Here is a 19,144-nt window from a genome sequence, read left to right on the forward strand (position 1 = left end):
AAATCAGGAATGTATACCTAGGTCCTTTCCTCATTTGCCTGCCACTCCAGATTTTCTCAGTGTTTGAGTCAACACAATTTGAGTCAACACAATTTAAGTCCACAGCAAAACAGCATCCAAATAACCCAGGGCAACAGCAGGCTGAAACTGAAGGGAGGTGATGCAATGCAGAATAGGGGGGAAAACCCAGAATAAAAAGAAGGCTGAACTCGATTTTAGTGCCAAATCTGGCTTAAAAAGTAGGTTGAATTCGATTTTAGCGCAGAGCCGCTTGGAGGGCACCGTGGTAAACAGGGATTAAAAGGAGAGTGCAGAAAGGGCCCTAGGAATTAAGCTCTGAGCATGGAACTCCCAGTGTGTCTGTCAACAAGACACATAAGCACACGAGGAATTAATTGGCCCCAAGATAAATGTGTATAAATTGAAGCAGTTGAAAATGTGGATAATGCAATACTAACCAAAAGCCACATTGAGGTTTTTGCTGTCTATGGATTTACATTTATAAAATAAATATATGTTACACAACATCATTTTATCAGCCCTAACTTTTTCAGACTTGTCATTTTTGATATCTGCACCAAAGCCATCCCAGCTTACACGTGCATCAGCAAACCCAGCAACATAAATAGCACATGCAAACTTTATATTTTCTTCACCAATGCATATTTCTGTGGACTTGCAGATCAGTTTATACATTATTTTCAGTTGATCTTTTTCCATTTAATTGGAAGATCCTTAAGGCAGCATACATAATGAGAATCTAAAGCCCATTCCAATTGGGTGTCACCACTGCTGTATACACACAAAACCTCCACGAGAAAGCCACTAGACAGATGAAATTCCTCTTGATAATTTTACTTAATTTTTGTCTTTTATAGAGTATACTTTACCAGTAGATTAGCATAATTAAACCTTGCATGTGCTATTACATTAGATCATCATAATTACAAAGGTAGCATCACCAGGCACGTATCTGGATGACTTACCTATTAACACTTAAAGGGCTCTTCTGTTAACACAATAGATTCGAATAGGCTTTCATATTTCATGCTGTTGAGAAAACTAGCTGTTAAAAAAAAATCACAACCGCATTTTTCTCCCTGTCTCTAGGAAGAGATTCTTCTAATAAACAGCAATTTACATCTGGTAGAACTGGTTGCAGAACTGTGGGATGAATGATGCTACAGGAAAATGCTAACAAATCAACTGTGTGTTCCATCTATATCCTGCAGCTCCACTTTTAAAAATTACGTGAAAGAGGCACTGCTGAGGACTCTGTTAAAAAGCTGCAAAGTTCAGAATAATATTTTTCAAAACTGAGTCAGACAAAACATGCAGGACAAATAAACCCGAAAACCACAAAATAAAAAAAATACAAAAATAACTTATGAGGTTGAAATCTACTTGAATCCAACAGGCTTTGTAGTAAAATATTAGTTTGCACTTTATAAGTGGTTAAAAACCATGATTTAACTGACAGTAACATTTTAAAGAACATGTATTCTCAGTTATTTACCAAGGTAACTACCTTGCTTCCTAGGACAGATTTCTTTACATTGATCAGTATGTACCCTGTTTACACACAGTATTCAACAATTCCTGCGTCATTTTCAGCAACAGTTGGCGGAGATGCTGTTTAAGTTATGCAGGTCCAATTGAGCTATTTAACACATTGTCTTTCAATGGCAGATGTCCCAGTGGGACTTGTAAACAGCAGCACACAATACTGTAAACAGTTCAGTTAAGTCCAAGGCTATTGGATCAGATGAAAGACAGCAGCTCCACATCAGATTCCCATTTCTCCCAGAAACTTTTCACTACATACAAAATCCTGAGCAGAAGACACCAAGGGCTTGAGTTGGAGAGCTAATTGCATACCAAAGACAGTTCTGTTAATGTAGTCAGTTACTGACAAGGCTTCCAAAGACTTCAGTTTAGTTTGGCTTGAACTTATATTTTTGAGTGATGTCCAGTTCTTGATGCTGATGCCGAGCTTGACAGGGAAGAGGACGCTGCAGCATCTTCTGCTTCTTCGAGTTCTTCCTGAAGCTCCTGACTTACACTAGACTGGAGTGCCGCAGGTGTAAGCCATTCTTTCGGTAGGCAACTTTGGAGAAATGGGATACAGGAGCTGAAGTAAGCAAGGCGGTTCACCCAACGAGGAATCTCTTTTCCACAGAGAATCTAGATGAAATTACAAATGGCATCCATTTTTTTTATAATATGTAGGTTTCTGATTAATTGAAACACATCACTGACCTGGAACACACAGTACACCAAGTACATTACATGGAATACTTCAACCCTACAAATGTTGCCTGTCAGACTGATAACACTAAATATAGTTTTCAGGCAACTGGCCATTCTGAAAATAACTTTAAGGTGGGCATCGAAAATAGGGGCCCTTTTTTTGTCCCAACAGTAGTGTCAATATCCCAACCAATATTCCCTCTAAGCTGTGGAAACTTATGAGCAAAAATTCTACTTTGTGAGCGACTGGCATTAAAGTTGTGAGCAAGTGATCTGGCTACTGCATAAATTAGTTTGCTCTGGAGCCATCCTTCTTGAGCTAAGACTGAAACGTGTGAGCCAGAGGCTAAAAAACTGTGAGCTGGCTCACACTAACTCAGCTTAGAGGGAACACTGATCCCAACTATATGTTTTTGAACATGATGAAACATGTAACAATAGTAATGACATGATGAGTCATCGGTGCAGTTTCAGAAACTGAAGTTAAATGAAAACTACGGTTATAGTATATTTGTACTTTCAGCAGTTGGAGAATAGCCTAGCTGTATGTTGAAAGCTACTGTTTCTTTGTACATTCAGCAGAGCCTGAGGTTAATTAAAATAACACTCACCTCTGATAAAGCTGAAGAAAAGTGATTGCAGTTTTTGTGCATTAAGTGATAGGCATTTCCTTTAAATTCTTTTCCAAGTTCTTCTATAATTTTTTCTATATCCTCCTCCATGAAGTCAGTACTTCCAAGTACAACAGCTTCTCTAAAATAAAAGATTACTAGAAAGTGTTTATGTACAATCAAACCAGACATGTTCTCATTCCCACTCTGCTGGAGAGCACATGCTCTAAAATGATTTATTTCTTATTTCCTCTACTTATTTTTAACTTCATGCCCAGAATCCCCCTTCCTTTAGTTTTACACTGCTTCCTCTCCTGTTCCAAGGTTGTGTATACCCACATGAATATATAGTTGTTCACACTTATGTGTGTATTCTTGTAAACAAACCCTCTTGCTATCAATGCTATTGTTTCAGAAGCTATCAGAGCTAGATTTTTTACAGATAAAGCTTTCAATTGATCAAAACATACTACAGATATTTGAAATTATAAGACTGAGACCATGCATATATTGACAACATTCAATATGAAAATTTCAGTTCACATCAATAAATGAAAAGCTGCATACTTAAATTTAAATGTTTCTCCTAGTTCAGATGCATTTCCTGGAGAAATTTCAAATATTCCAGAAAAGGGATATGGATGGCCACCATAAGCAAATTCTGAAAGGAAAAAAAACCAGGTCTTTATAAACAATGTTTCAAGTCAGTCATTACCAAATCATCCTTTTTATGCCTTGATAATTTGTTAAACATGCTTAGACCTAAATTTTGCAGATCAAATGTTGTAACACCACTTTATACACACATAAAGCTGCACACACTTAAATGCAACTTTTATACTGCATTTGGATACCATTGGCTTAACTTCCAATAATAAATGTGATTAAAGCTAGTTTCTGCCAAATTCATTTGTATCTGAAGCAGAGATGTAACACTTGAGATTTAAAAAAAATATATTTTATTTAATTTTTAGTAATAATAGACACACACGTAAACACAAAGACAAAAACAAACAAAAACATTAACATAAACAATGTTTCCTGTATACAGCGATACAACTAGTTCTAGACAATATTGCAACTGAGTATGCTTTTTTAAAATAAAGACCTTCTTTTAAGATTTAACTAAATATATTCCAATTAACCTTCACAATTTAAAGTCAACCTTTTTGATAAGGTTCTCACAACGTCTCAGATGGTCATTAACCACTAAATATCCTTTTTCATTACTCTGAAGAATTCCTATCCATAGATTTTCAACATCCTTTGTCAATATCTTATTGCAACTACTATTATATACTTGTTTTCCCAAATAAATATCCACCAGTGGCATGAATTTACTACAATTTATAAACAGTTTAGCTTCCCACCTAATTACTCACCCTTCTGCCATATTCCCTTTTAATCATTATTTAATCCAGCAGTTTATGAAATACATATCACTGAAATTTTCACTTGTATAAATTCAAAATGGGAAGTTGACTCTTTATCAAAATTAATTTCCCTCCCCTTCTCTATAATTCTATATCTAGCTTTCCATCTCAGTAACGCAACATCTAATTTTCACAGTTTTCAATGCCCTAACACCAGTTATTCAATATCATATTATAACAGAAGCTCTGAATTCATAATTCCAATTAAACATAAATCAGCAAAATTAATCTTTCATCCTTCCAATAACTTGATTTCTTCTCCTTAAAATTTATAGCTTACATTTTTATACAAATCCCAATTTTATTTTATATGAGTATGAATTAACTTTTAAACTTCCCCCTCTGTATTTCAGCCATGCTATTTCTAGTAATTTATTTACAAATAATCTAGTAAATACTTCATACATACAACATAACAAAAACAAGAGAAACAAACAAAACAAAAACAGGAAAAAACCTGAAGAAACCTATGCAAGGTAAAGGAGTAAAAAGTCACATAAAAGTCACAGAATTGGATTCAACAATGTGTTCCATTCACAAGGACACATTGGCTCCAACCTATTACATACAATGTAGTATAGGAAATTACACTGTATGGTGTATTTATGAAATGGCTAGCCTTTATTTAAACAAAAATTACAATCTTTCCTAATCTTAGAGATGAAGCAGCATCCTACTGCACCCTAAGTACCTAAGCACATTTTAAAAATAGAAACCATCAACTTTGTAGTAAACATATGAAATATTTCTCTTAACTTGAGTCGCCTCTTTATACAGCCAGTATTATCCAGAAATGGAAGAAACAATACAAACACCTGCAGGACCTGTTTTCCAGAAGTAATAGTGGGATTAGTGCCTATACTACAAACAACAGTACCTCTTCAAACTGCCTCCAACTGGGGGAACATGGGGTGGGGGGTGGCGGGCACTGCCTCCAGCTAACAGATCATAGTATTAAGGACTATCAGTAAATCTGAATATTGAATTCACATCATACAGTTCTTTGGCAGAGTATCCCCACTGCAGACAAGAGCCATAGTAATGGCATCAAAACTATCTGATTTAAATAAATTATTGAAAGCACAACCATCTCAACTTTCTCTAGTCATAATGCACTTCTCAAAGAGAAATAGATTCTAATTTTGAACATTAATGGTTTCCCAGTGGACTTTAAAGAACTGAATGTATTCATACAGGTTTTAAAAACACTTCTCTACTTTTCATGTTAGCTTGTTTCTTAATCTGGTGTGTAACTTGCAAATACAGATGTTTTCATATTCCACATATTCCATATTCTTTTACATACTGTGGAATATGAAAGCACCTGAAGCATATATATTTTTAAACAGTTGTTCTCAAACTGTGCACAGGCAGAATAACTTGGTAACTAATTAACCCTATGTTCCCCCCCCCCAAAAAAAGCACAAGAATCCCACATCAGTTAATAATGAACATATTTATATTTTATCATTCATTTTTGGCCTTTAAAAAACATTACTTTAAAAAATGCACTTGACTTGTTCTAGAAAAGAAACAATTTTTTAGAGGTTTCTTCCAATTCTCCCCCAAATGTCCAACTTTTCCAGGGCTGTCATATCTCTAATCTAAATTAAGATTGGACAGTCAAAACATTATTCTTGAGTTTGTTGCAGAAGCAGAGGGAGAAACATAAGAAATCAGATTCAGTGATTTTCAATTATTCCTTACTGGCATATGTTTGCAAGATATGTGGCTTTTGTGACTCTTCCCTCTCTCTTTTGTATCTCACTCCTTTATAGCACATCAGATCTACCTCATAAGACTTCTCAGATCTCTTGAACCTTACAGTCTGTTTTCCTGCCTCCCTTGATACCAACAAACTATGCTACCACCAGGGTCACTCTAGATCCTCACTCATTTAAAAGCCCCTTTTTGTTAAAAAAGACCAATTAGTGTGTTACTCCTGAAACTGTTATCCTTAGAAGAACTACTGAGGACACAATATTTATCAAGTAAACTGAACAAAAACAAACTTTAAGAATCGTTTGGAGTTCAGAATATACAATAACTTCCCTCAACCTCCAGCCCAATACTGGAAAAAGATAAATCAGTCAAAGAAAAATTTACAAAACAAACTTTCCTTTCCTCACTACCTTGCTTTACAAATCCCTGCCTATCAAGCCTAACCCTTCCTTTGATTATCTTCTTCCCCAAATCCCAATCTTGTTCTCCTTTTTCTCTCTCCTCAGCCCCTCCAATATACCCACCTTCAGTCACATCGTCTCATCAAATAAGGTCTTTTGTTCCATCTCTCTCTCAATCTATCATTCATTTCCTCCCTTCCCAACCAACCCTCCCTGCCTTTTAAACTCCCCATGAAGAACTACATGCATAGCATTTCAGGCAGGGGTCTTTTGGGGCCAGAGCGCGCGGAGCACCGCTCCGGGAGCCCAGGGGCCAGAACAAATGGCGGTGGCAGCAAACTCCACCTCCAGCTCCCCACACTGCGGCCCCCTGCCGCCTCCCTGGGCCAGTGCCCTGCAGCCTGTGGGAGGGCAGAAGAGGCTAAGGGTAAGTGAGGGATCCGTGGGGGATGGCGGAGGCTTGATTGGGGGGGAGAGCCTCCCCCATCCCCTTTGCCTTCTTTCTTTCCCTCCTTTCCTTTTCTTTCTCTCTTTCTCTTCTCTTCCTTCCTTTCTTTTCCTTCTTCTTTTCTTCTCTCTCTTTACCTCTTTCCCTTCCCTCCTTCCCGTCTTGCTCTTTCTTTCTTTCCCTCCTTTCATTTTCTCCTTTTCCTCTTTCCCTCCTTCTTCCCTTCTCGCTCTTTCTTTCCCTTCTTCTTTCCTTCTATTTCTTTTCCTCTTTCCTTCCTTCACTCTTTCATTCCTTTGTTCCTTCTCTCTACACTCTCTCTCTCTCTTTCCTTCCCTCTTTCCTCCTTCTGCAGCCCAACTCTAGTGAGAAGGGGTTTAAACTTTAAACCCTTTCTCTCTTTGCTTCCCCCCCCCAGCTGGGGAAGGGAAGGGGAGGCTTCTGAATATGCCTCCCCCCCTTTTGCTTCCCCTTCTGACATCACTTCTGGTGATGTCAGGGGGTGTTGCATATGCTAATGAGCTATTATGTTAATAGCCTAGTAGCTCATTATCATACCGTATGTTAATGAGCTCCTGCAGCTCTTTTTCTAGGAAAAGACCCCTGATTTCAGGGCATTATTTACAGATTTTACATGCATCGTGTCACAGATACTTTATAGCAACAATGTTAAATTGTGTTACTCACCTCTGCCATATATCTCTATTCCTGAATGGAATACTCCAATTCCAAGAGAAGAGGTGTATTCATTCATCCAGTACTTGAAAAGAGAAGGGAAGGGGAAAATTTAACTTTAGTTCAATGTTTCACTTACTTCATGTATATTTTGGAAGCCAAAGCCTACTTGAATAATAAATAAAGAGTTTGCAAAAATGTGTTCAAGCACTGCTTTTAAGCATATATACAATCAAATAGAATTGTAATTAATTTTAGTCATACACAATACAGAACATTAGCAAACGGAATTGCAACAAAGAAAAGACAAGAGTGAAAAGGAACTGTGAGAAGACAGGAGAGGAACGAGGCAATTTTAAAGGAGAGAGATCTCTGATACGGGTGTGGAATATGCTCTTGCATTTCAGTAAAAGTGGTCAAGGAGATAAGACAGTAGATTTGAATCCAGTAGCTCCTTAGAGACCAACAAGATATTTGGGATATAAACTTTCAAAAGTCAAAGCTCTATTTGTCAGATACAACTTAAGAGAGCAAAGAGAGAAGGATTTTGCTCAGGAAAAAATATACATGTGTACACCGAGTGCACCTTTTTCTATTAATTTCACATAACATATTTTCCTTCAAACAATAGAAAGCTGATAATAAAACCAACAGAGTGGATATCTGCTTTCTGCCTCAAGGTTTTTCCTCCGAAACATTTATAATGCATAAAAATACCAGCATTTCAGTCAGGCTGATACTCATTAACTTGTATCAGCTCCCTTTTCAGTTTAGCTGAAGTTGTATATATTTGGATTACTTGAGGTAGGCTACACACCATAAAATTAAATGTGAAAATTAATTTTATTCAGGTCTGACATTGAAGATGAGCCAAACATCTCAGCTGATGTAAAATGTGGCAGCTCAATTTGTTTTGAATGAATCACAATGAACACATTGGACAGTATCCTACCATCTATCTAAGGAAGGCACATGGATTTCCCCCTCATTCTTCTCCTTTTCTGCAGCTCTTTCCGATCCCCTGAATGACCATTCTTAGGGTTGTAGGATCTGCACATGAAGCCATGAAGGCTGAAGGACTAAAGTAGGGTTGTCAAACTCATTTGTTACGAGGGCCGGATCTGACAAAAATGATACCTTGTTGGGCTGGGCCATGTGTGTCATAAAATGTAATGCCAGGCAGCGGAAATGTAAACTTTATAAAGGACACAGACAAGCTAAATTAAAAGATTTTTTAAAACACTAAATAAAACATGCTTAAAACACTGGCACTCTTGCAATACTTTGTCTATTTAAAATTCTCTGATAACTCACCCCCCCAGCTCACCTGACAAATATCCCAGAGAAGAAGCTGGTACAAAATTAAAAAGTATATACATTGTTTATGAATTATCTGAGCTGGAAAAAAATAACTAACATGATCTAGGAAGTAAAAAAAAGTCTAAAAATCTGTTTAAGAATAAGCGTGAAGAAACTAGACAGTTTTAATACTGACACCTTGCCCCTTGCCCCTCAAACCCTCGTGGGTTTCTCTGCTGTTATAATCTAACACCTGCAGAGGATGGGAGGGTTTTTCAGCCAGTTATTTTTTTAAGGTTTCAACAAAATGAGAGATGAGAGCACAATCTGAAATTCAGACACTAAAGAGGCAATCTGCTAAGCTTGTGCAATTAGTTGCTTTGTTCATGGGTGCTGTTAATTCAGCCTCCGCATAAAATCAAGATTTTTTGTCTGCTGATTAGGAGAAATCATTTGCGTCTCTCCACCCATGTACCAACTACAGATTGCTTTTTAGTGATCATGGTATGTCCTATTAAATAGGTTTTTGGAAGTACAAAACACTCATTAGTGTTTTACTTGACCACTCTATGCAACATGTGCTTTTAAAAGTTATAGAAGCTACATTATTTTACCTTAAGACGGATTTAAAAAGACATATAGGAAGGTTTAAGGAGGAGAGAGAAACATATGACATGTTTTGGGCATGTTAGGATTAAGGGACAGAAGGCTGTATTAGGTGACATCATCCAGGCCAGTCATGCTACAAGTTATAAACAAGCAAGTCAGACTTACACCTGAACACTGTTTGTCATGAAGGAGTAAACCTACACTGTGCTTTCACATGTCTCATTGCAACTGGTAGGAATACCTGGGTCCTGCCCTAATTTATTAAGGAGGTATTATTGATTCAGAACATGGTAGTCAAAGTTAGGTTAAATGCTACTTTGGTCTTTGAAGTTTTCCAAAGATCACAATATAAAAAGATTTAGGATTCTCTGCAACAAACACGAAATTGAGCAAAATCCGGAGGACAGTGGAAGACAGAAGGGCCTGGTGTGATGTGGTCCATGGAGTCGCGAAGAGTCGGACTTGCCTGTGGGACTGAACAACAACAAAAGCTCACATGCATGTATACTTGCTTACAGAATACTGGCCTGTATTCAGTCACACAGTTACTGTGACAGAATGGCATTTCTGTTTGCAGAAGATGGGGTGGCAATTTTTACCAATTCCCTCTCCCCACTGCAGACCCCCCACTTTGCCTCCTATGCTGTTTCTGAAGGAACACTTATCCCCAGGAACAAGATCTCAGGTGCTCAATGAGCTATAGGAGGAGGGGGAAACAAAAAGTCCTTGTCCACAAATTCGTGGATGGTTGGAAACACTCTTGTTATCAGTGGATAATTATGATGCTTCTAAAGAGACCTGAATGCCGGGGGTGGGTAGGTGGAGACAGAAAACTTTAGGGGGGAAATGAGGGCATTTTCAAAACAGAAAAATTTGGTATGCACTGGGGAAAACAAATCCGATGAAATATTTTTTTCTTTAGCAATGACTAAACTGTATTCACAAGGGATATAATTTAAATATTTTTATGTAAGACAATATCCAGCAATAGAAAATTATAATTCGTGTGTTTTCAACATATTTTCAAGGATATGTTCACTGTTTAAACGTGACCAATTTTGCCCACAATTAACATGCTACATACAGAATACATTATTGAATAATTCGATCTCATTATAATGAAGTTTAGCTCCATATCCAACTATGATGCTAGTCCCTGTAACTGCATGAAAATGTTTCTGTCCAAATAATTCACTTCCTTTTGTTTCCAACCTTCTATGTTTGTTCTTTCCTGTTTCTAAGATCCCTTCCCTCCCGTGCCAGAGCCAGTCTGCCTCTTTCTATCAGTTGCTGGGGAGCATGGGCAGGATGCTGCTGCTGCTGCTGCAGTCATCCATTCTGCTTGTGGTCTTCCTGCTTGTGGTCTTCCAGAGTCAGCTGTTCAGCCATTGTGTGAACAGAATGATAGGCTGGATGGGCCTTTCCTCTGATCCAACATGGCTCTGCTTATGTTCAAATGGCAAAAAGTAAGACACATGTGCTAAGGTAGCATACGGTATAGCAGATGGCAGCTCTCTACCTTTCTCTGTCACATTAGGTATAGTTACAATTTTGCTTGTAGAAAACCAAGGCATTTATACTTTCAGATTTCAGAAATATGTCAAATAGCATTTTATGTTAAAGCAGTAAAGTGTTGCATATATTTCATTTTTTCCATAAAGAATTGCCCTCTCCATATTTTCCCCCATGGCTTCGATTTTTTTTAGAAACGTGACATCTCTGTGATAGTAATCCATATAAGACAGACAGACAGACAGACAGACAGACAGACAGACAGACTCTCTCTCTCTCTCTCTCAGAAGAAGGAAACTAATTTGAACATTCATTGTTTTCCCTCTGAGAGCCAGCATGGTATAGTGGTTACAGTGTCCAGCTAGGATATGGGAGACCCAGGTTCAAATCCCCACTCTGCCATGGAAATTTGCTTGGTGACCCTAGGCCTACCTCACAGGGTTGTTGTGGAGGTAAAATGGAGAAGAGGAGAATTATGTAAGCGGCTTTGGGTTCCAATTATGGAGAAAGTTTGGGTATAAATGAACTCATTAAATAAAATAGTCTACAGTAACTCACACTGCTAGTTATACCCTGAGTTTCTTAAAATATAAAGCTGGAAGAGAATAATAAAGTTTTCATTTCTTTATCAACCACAGAAAGATCCAAAAAGGTTCAAGATCTGCCTGCAGATATATCCAGTTGAGTTAAATAAACACAAGCCTATAGTACCTAAAACTAGTGTGACATTAAAGCCCATGTTTGAAAAACATAGTCAGCCCATTTAATGAAAACACAACTCAGTTTCACAACTCAATTCAAAATCTTGTATACTAGTTCAGGTCATATGTTCATGCTGAAAACTCTGTTCTATACAGGTATTAGGATGCAATGCTACAGTATGTGCTTAACCTAGAAATAGGCCCCACTGAACACTAGAAAGTGATTGACATTAAGGTGGTGACACAGACAAGTGGTGTGTGGAAGTCGAACACTGACTCCAAGGAGAGTCCACTGATTGACATCAAAGGGGTGATTCTGGTTGATGACAAGGAGACAGTGACTGTCGACTCCGAGGGGATGTCGAGACTTGGTGCCAGGGTGATAGAGACCGTTGAAGTCAAGGACATGGCAAAAGATGTTGAGGGGATTTTTGAGGCATGTGTTTCGCCTTCTTTTTCACTTTTTTTGGGCGGTGGTTCTGATCCAGCTCTCGGCACTGCTGGCAACTATCCCATTGTTTCCAACACTGAAGGGGTTGGGGCTGAAACCACCAACATGGCCCTCAATCTTTTTTCCAATTGGGCTCGCTTCTCCACACAAGAGTCTGGGGTGCCCAGCACCTTCTCCCACAGAACCGCTTTAAGCTTAGCCACCCTTTCGTTCCAGGCTTTAGGAGTTAGGAGATGGCATGTGGGGCACAAGGTGGTATTGTGGCCTTCTCCAGGGCACAACAAACATGAGCTGTGCTCGTAATTTTGGGCCATTTTAGCCCTCCACTACCCACACTTTTTGAAGAGTGCCTATCCTACCATTAAGGAACGTAGGTGAAATAACTTTTTCTTGAAAGAATTGTTCGACAAATTGCCTGTCCTCTCCTCACAGCAGCAAAGAGAGAACAGAGGGAAGAGCACTCTCCCCACCTCAGTCACGTGACCCTTTGGGTGGGAAAAGCAGGGCTCGAGATGGAGGGGAGGGGGAGCACTCCTAGGCTCTGGAAAATTCTAAAAGATTTGGAAGCTCGTCTTCCGTGGTAGGCCTGTGACTGCACAATACCCCCACGTGGGATTGCATGGAAGCGGCGACGATGAACATGAAGAATCCACAATGAAAGCAAGCTTGTGTTTCTTGGATCTGAAAGCCAATCCTCAGGTTATCTGAATACACAAATCTTCAGTGATATACATTCTGTAAGGTGAGAGTAGCCATGGCTTTGTATTTTTTTATATAATATATCCTTGGGGAAGTGGTTGAATTCTGGATGCATGCATAAGGATTCAAGGAGGAATAGCCTGCTGGAGCAACAAAGGAATCTTGTGGTACTTCCAGTTCTTTAAAGATGTTGCAAGACCCCTTTTATGTTAAGGGTGCACAACATATACAAGCAGCTCTACCCTCAACTTACGACAATATCAATTTGTCTGCAAGAATGAAATATGGGAATGACCTTTTAATTAATGTCTTATTATTGTCAGTATTAATGTCACTGACAGGCCCATAGCTACGGTGGAGCATTTCGGGGCCATGCCCCCTTACTTTACAGCCATGCCTCACAAGTTTACATCACAGGAAACATTTTTTTTAAAATAATAATTAATCCCTGCTCTGCCCCAGCAGCAAGCCCACATCCAGCAGTTAGCTGTCCTGCGGACTGACTCGGAGAGCCTCATATTTCTTCACAAAGGCTAAGCATGCATTTTTTTCAGAAGGCAGGAGATCCACTCAGACTCTGGGCCAAACCATCCCCCTGAGAAGGGGGAGTGCCAGAGACATGTTTGCAGGACGGGGGGGGGGGGTTCCAAAGGAGCCGCTCTCATCCTGCCTGCCTCCCACTCCCTCCATCCACAGCCCATAAGCACTGCTTACGCAAGTCGCGGGAGTGCTTCAGCCGGAGACAGCAGAGAGCCTAAGGCAGGGAAACACAGCAGGGGGAGGAACAAGGCAAAGCTGGTGTGTGTGTGTGTGTGGGGTAGACTCAGCCAAGTTTTGCAATTCTGCCGGGGGTGGTGGTGGTAAATGTATATCTCAATGGCATGTGAAGCCAATATGAAGCCAATGCAAAGACACAGCTGCCCCGCGGAGCTCCTCTGAGGTTCCTGTCAATAAATTGAGCACTTTCCCTTCTCCTGACTTCAGCCCACACATGGGGATTCCTAGAATCATAGAATCACAGAGTTGGAAGGGGTCATAGAGGCCATCTAGTCCAACCCCCTGCTCAATGCAGGATCAGCCTCGAGCATCCCTGACAAGTGTTTGTCCAGCCGCTGCTTAAAGACTGCCAGTGAGGGGGAGCTCACCACCTCCCTAGGCAGTTGATTCCACTGTTGAACAACTCTTACTGTAAAGAAGTTTTTCCTAATATCCAGCCTGTACCTTCCTGCCCTTAATTTAAACCCATTATTGTCTTATCCTCTGCTGCCAACAGCTCCCTGCCCTCCTCTAAGTGACAGCCCTTCAAATACTTAAAGAGAGCATTCATGTCCCCTCCCCAACCTCCTCTTCTCCAGACTGAACATTCCCAAGTCCCTCAACTTTTCCTCATAGGGCTTGGTCTCCAGGCCACCAATCATCCTCGTCGCTCTCCTCTGCACCCACTCTATTCTGTCCACATCCTTTTTGAAGTGAGGCATCCGGAACTGCACACAATACTCCAGGTGCGGCCTGACCAAAGTACAACAGGACTATCACATCTTGCGATTTGGATGTTATGCCTCTGTTGATACAGCCCATGATCACAATAGCCTTTGTTGTTGCTGCATCATACTGGCTGCTCATATTCAATTTGTGGTCCACCCGTACCCCAAGATCTTGTTCACACACACTGCTACCTAGAAGTGTATCCCCCATCCAGTACGCATGTTCCTCATTTTTGTTACCCAGATGTAGAAACTGGCACTTATTCTTGTTAAGTTGCATCTTGTTCACATCTGCCCACTTTTCCAGTGTGTTCAGATCTCACTGAATTCTATCTCAATCTTCTGCTGTGTTCGCTGCTCCTCCCAATTTGGTGTCATCTGCAAATTTAATGAGTAGCCCCTCCATAACCTCATTGAGATCATTTATAAAAATATTGAAAAGTACTGGGTCCAGAACCAAGCCCTGTGGCATTCCACTGGACACCTTCCTCCACTAAGATGAAATGCCATTGACAACTACACTTTTAGTGCTGTTCCCCAACCACTTCCCTATCTACCTTAATATCCTAGAGTCCAGTCCACAGTCCTCTAGTTTACCTATCATGGGGAACCCTGTCAAAAGCTTTAATGAAATTCAGATAAACAACATCACTGGCATTCCCTCAATCCAGTAAACTCATCATTCTATCAAAGAAGGAAGTGAGTGAAATGAGTAAACATAGCTCCAAGCAATTTGTCAAACAGACAACCAACTCACAAACATGTTTAGTGCATTTATTCATTGATGTTATTGTACTTTATTCTTGATAGATTGGTTTATCAAAATGTTTCATGTTTTCAGACTGTATCTATTGGCTTTTATCACGTAACAGCTATGGGTTAGATGTTTTCATGACTTCTGTTGTCTTGCTACATCTCTTGCGATATTCTGTATAATGTCTTTGACTTCAATAAAATCTTTTTGAAACTCAAAAAGATGAAGGAGGAGGAGGAGGAAATGAGATTGGTCTGGCAGTGGAAAAATCTGTGCTGACATCCCCAGATCACCAAGTTGTCCTTTAAATACTTGCAGATTGATCCCTTTAAAATCTGCTCCAGTATCTTCCCTGGGACAGAGGTCAGACTGACTGGCCTGTAGTTTCCTGGGTCATCCCCCCCTCCCTTTTTTGAAAACTGGGATAACATCTGCTCTCCTCCAGTCTTGTTGCACATTTCCAGTCTTCCAAGAGGTCTGGGAAATGATAGGCAAAGGCTCTGCAAGCTCTCTAGAAAGTTCTTTCAGGGTTTCCGGTTTATGGCGACACGCTGGCAGACGCACCTCCCGGACCTCCCGGTGGTGCGATCTGTGCGCTAGCTGTTAGGAGTGGGGATGATTGTTCGTTACCCCCCCTGGAGCCTTTGTGAAAGGCTCCTAGCCATGGGGCTTTTGAAGGGTGGCCTCTTCACCAGCAAGATGCTGGGGAATTGAGGCACTCTTCCCCCCCAACGGTCCTGCCACTATGCGTCCAAATGGAACTAGAGCTGCTGACCGGGACAAGCGTTGGAGATCAAGCATTTAAAACACATTTTGAGAGAGGTCGTATGACTAACAACGAACAGTGAGTCGAGTGAAAATGAAACACCGGCAATTTAAAAAGAAAGTCTCCCCATTGAGAACGCTGAGAAAAGCGAGTGGGGGAGGGGCCCCTCCCATACACATGAACTAAAAAGCGATTTAGCAAGGGGGGACAGAATTAAAAGCGTTGAAATCTGTTTTAAGAACCTTACCAGAGCGCGGATAGGCATTGGGCGATTTTCAGAGACTTTAGCAAGTTTTGACAAAAGTAAACAATCCATAAAAATGGCATGGAAAAAAGCAGAGAGAGACAAACAGCCAAAAGTGAATGCACCGGGGAGCATGAGCCCACGACTGGAAGAGACCACTGAGTTCTCTAAACGTTTGGTGGACTCTTTGCACCCTCTACTGGACCAGTTGACTAACATCAATCAGCAGCTGACAACTCTAAATCACAACTTTGCAACTCAGCAGCTCCAACTGTCTGAAACTACAAAAAAGACGGAGCAAACAGCTGAGAAAGTAAAGGAAATAGATGCCAACTCTAAAAAAGTCTAGAAAAAGGTGCAAATGCTGGAAAGGAAGCAAACTTCTGATGAATCTCAACTTTTACAACTGCAAATTGTAACTGATCAACTTTTACAACTGCAAATCTTAAACAACTTTTGAGCAATGCATTAGCTCCAGTTACAGATTTAAAAGCGGAATACCTTATAAGCTAAATGGATGTGGTCTATAGGGCCTATTCCATCTATATCAAGAAAAATAACTTGCCTGGCGATATAAGTTAGATTCTCGAAGAGACACATGAGGGATTCTATCCTGAAAGCAACTACAGGAACACCCTTGAAAATTGGAGGCAACACCATCAGGATTTTAAAAGACATCCCATTTGAAATTTTTATTTATTTATTTATCTTTACATTTATATCCCGCCCTCCCCGAAGGCTCAGGGTGGCTCACAAGGGGCATAAATGCCTGGTTAAAACAATGAACAATATAAAATACAATATGCATAATACACTAAAAAATATCAGTGGTCCAGAATTTCTTAACTGTAGATTTCAAGAAGGGGTTCTGGAGTTTTTATACCAGAACAACAACCCACAATGTGCATCCCAACTGCACTGTCATCTGCCAAGGAGAAGAAGAGGAAGAAGTACAAAGACATAATCCTCTTTTTACAAACAAGCAGCATTTCCTACAGATGGTTAACCCCTGAACCATTTTCAAACTGCAAGACAAAAAAGAAAAAATTGACTCTGTTTCCAAAGCACGTGAGTTCCTGAGATTGCAACTGGGAGAACTAGCTGAGGATGCTAAAGAAGATGACAGCAAATCTAGCAGTGAACTGGACTTTGTGTCTTCCGGCAAGGATTCGGCTTCAGAAAGGGGGGCAACTGCCCCTAAACGAGAATACCAATTGAGGATTAGAAAAGATAAAACAAAGTGAAGGCTGAAGGACTCTGAATGGTGCCTTAAAGCATGTGATATAAATGATGCTCTTGGGGTTTTCTTTAAACAGTTAAAATGGTTAAAAAGATAAATAATTTAGCTTAATTGACTATGTTCAATGTAATGTAAGCATTTTAGACTAACACTTATATAAGCTGATGTATGATCTCCTATACTTGGGGTTTTAGTTAGTAGTGGTTTTCTTTCCTTTCTCCATAGATGTAGATGGAGATCTAAATTCCTCCCTATTTTTTCATTGTAGTTTGTAGCTTATTGAAAATGCAATAAAAATCCCCTCCAGGGGGCAAAAAGAAAAAAGAAAAAAAGTTCTTTCAGCACTCTTTGGAGCATACTACCTGGCCCAGGGGATTTGTACTCATTCAATGCAGACAAGTGCTTCTCAACTACCTTTCTGTCCATGTCAGCCAGCAACCCGGACACCGTGCCTTGTCTATTACCGTCTCTAGATGAGCCTGTTCTCTTCTTCATGGCAATCTCTCATTCCTGTGCCTGTTAGTCCAAGAGGACCTCCCTCTCTCCAATAGAATAATTGTTCACGTCTCTATTCACCCTTCAGGTTTACTGTAACAAGCAGGTACCCAGATTGATGGGTGGAAATGCCCAGAAGCAGCAGCAGTAGCTTCCTACTAGGCAACCAACTCCGGGGGGGGGGGGGGATCCACTGCTGCTTATTGCAGGAAGAAGCAAATCTTCTGGTTTCAACCTGACAATATGAATGCCGGGAGGGACAGAAAGCCACAGAACAAGCCAATAAGAGTGAATGTTTAATTATTACATCTCACCATTCTACCAAGTAGCTCTGATCCGCCTCATTTTAACACCAAAGACAGATCAGGCAGAGAGGGTGAATGACCCATAGTGTCATCCAGGGAACCTCATGGCTGAGTGGGGATTTTAAATCCAGGTCTTCCAAACTGTAGTCTGACAAACTGTCTTCTAAACTGAAAAACAAGTACTTTACACCAGATACAATCCAGGATCAAATTTCCATTATCTAGAAGCAAGAGACTGCTCAAGCCAGGTTTTACCTAGAATTGCCATAAAACTTTGAACAGCAAGCCAGTAAATAAGTATTGTTTCCTGTCTCTGCATACTGTAACCTAAGTCTGGGGGACACAGTTGCTCACTTACTGCCCAAGACAATTAAAATTACGGGCAGTGTTTCCAGGATCAGGCTGCGGCTATCTCACTCTCTAGTCACAGACAACCCAACTGAGTTTGTCACCTACTATTAACATTATTTTTTAACCCGTTGTGATATTTTGCTGCTGAATTGTTCCCATTACACAGAACTATGGGACCTGCTGTGTACCTTGTTTAATTTTCTATTTATTTAACTCCTTTGTATCCTGCCTTTCTCCCCAATGGGGACCCAATGTAGCTTTACATCGTTCTCTCCTCCATTTTATCCCCACAAGAGCCCTGTGAGGTAGGTTAGGCTGAGAGTGTGTGGTTAACAAAATGGGTAGGTATTCTCTCAGAGACCTGTGGGCTTAATTTATGAGTGACTTACTGTTCAAATTTTAACAGACACGTGCAGCTGATATGAGCCTAAATGTCACATAAGAGCTTGGGAGCTCTGTCAGATCCAGCCCTTCTGCTGGAAAAGCAGGCCAACCAAGTAGCCAGAAGTGCCTTTTTTCAACTTCACATAGCACAGAAATTGTCCCCCTTTTTAGACTCAGCTGACCTAGGCTGCGGTCACACACAGTAAATAATCCACTTTCAATCCACTTTCCAGATGGATTTTGCCCTTTCACACAGTAAAATCCAGTTGGAAAGTACACTGAAAGTGGATTAAAAGTGGATTATTTAGTG

General features: G+C 40.2%; 1 protein-coding gene across 1 annotated transcript in view; it reads right to left on the reverse strand.

Moving 5' to 3' along the window:
- Positions 1–1,944: 1,944 nt before the first annotated feature.
- Positions 1,945–19,144, reverse strand: part of LOC107121507 (desumoylating isopeptidase 2) — a 74,584-nt gene continuing 57,384 nt past the window's right edge. The window contains exons 7-10 of the mRNA XM_015424417.1: positions 7,553–7,625; positions 3,429–3,522; positions 2,862–3,003; positions 1,945–2,184 (exon numbers count right to left, since the gene is read on the reverse strand). Coding sequence (XP_015279903.1) covers positions 1,951–2,184; positions 2,862–3,003; positions 3,429–3,522; positions 7,553–7,625 — 543 coding nt within the window. The 3' untranslated portion in view covers positions 1,945–1,950. The remainder of the gene's footprint in view (positions 2,185–2,861; positions 3,004–3,428; positions 3,523–7,552; positions 7,626–19,144) is intronic.

The sequence above is a fragment of the Gekko japonicus genome, unplaced genomic scaffold (assembly GCF_001447785.1).
Source record: "Gekko japonicus isolate JY-2015 unplaced genomic scaffold, Gekko_japonicus_V1.1 scaffold26, whole genome shotgun sequence".
NCBI classification, from domain to species: domain Eukaryota; kingdom Metazoa; phylum Chordata; class Lepidosauria; order Squamata; family Gekkonidae; genus Gekko; species Gekko japonicus.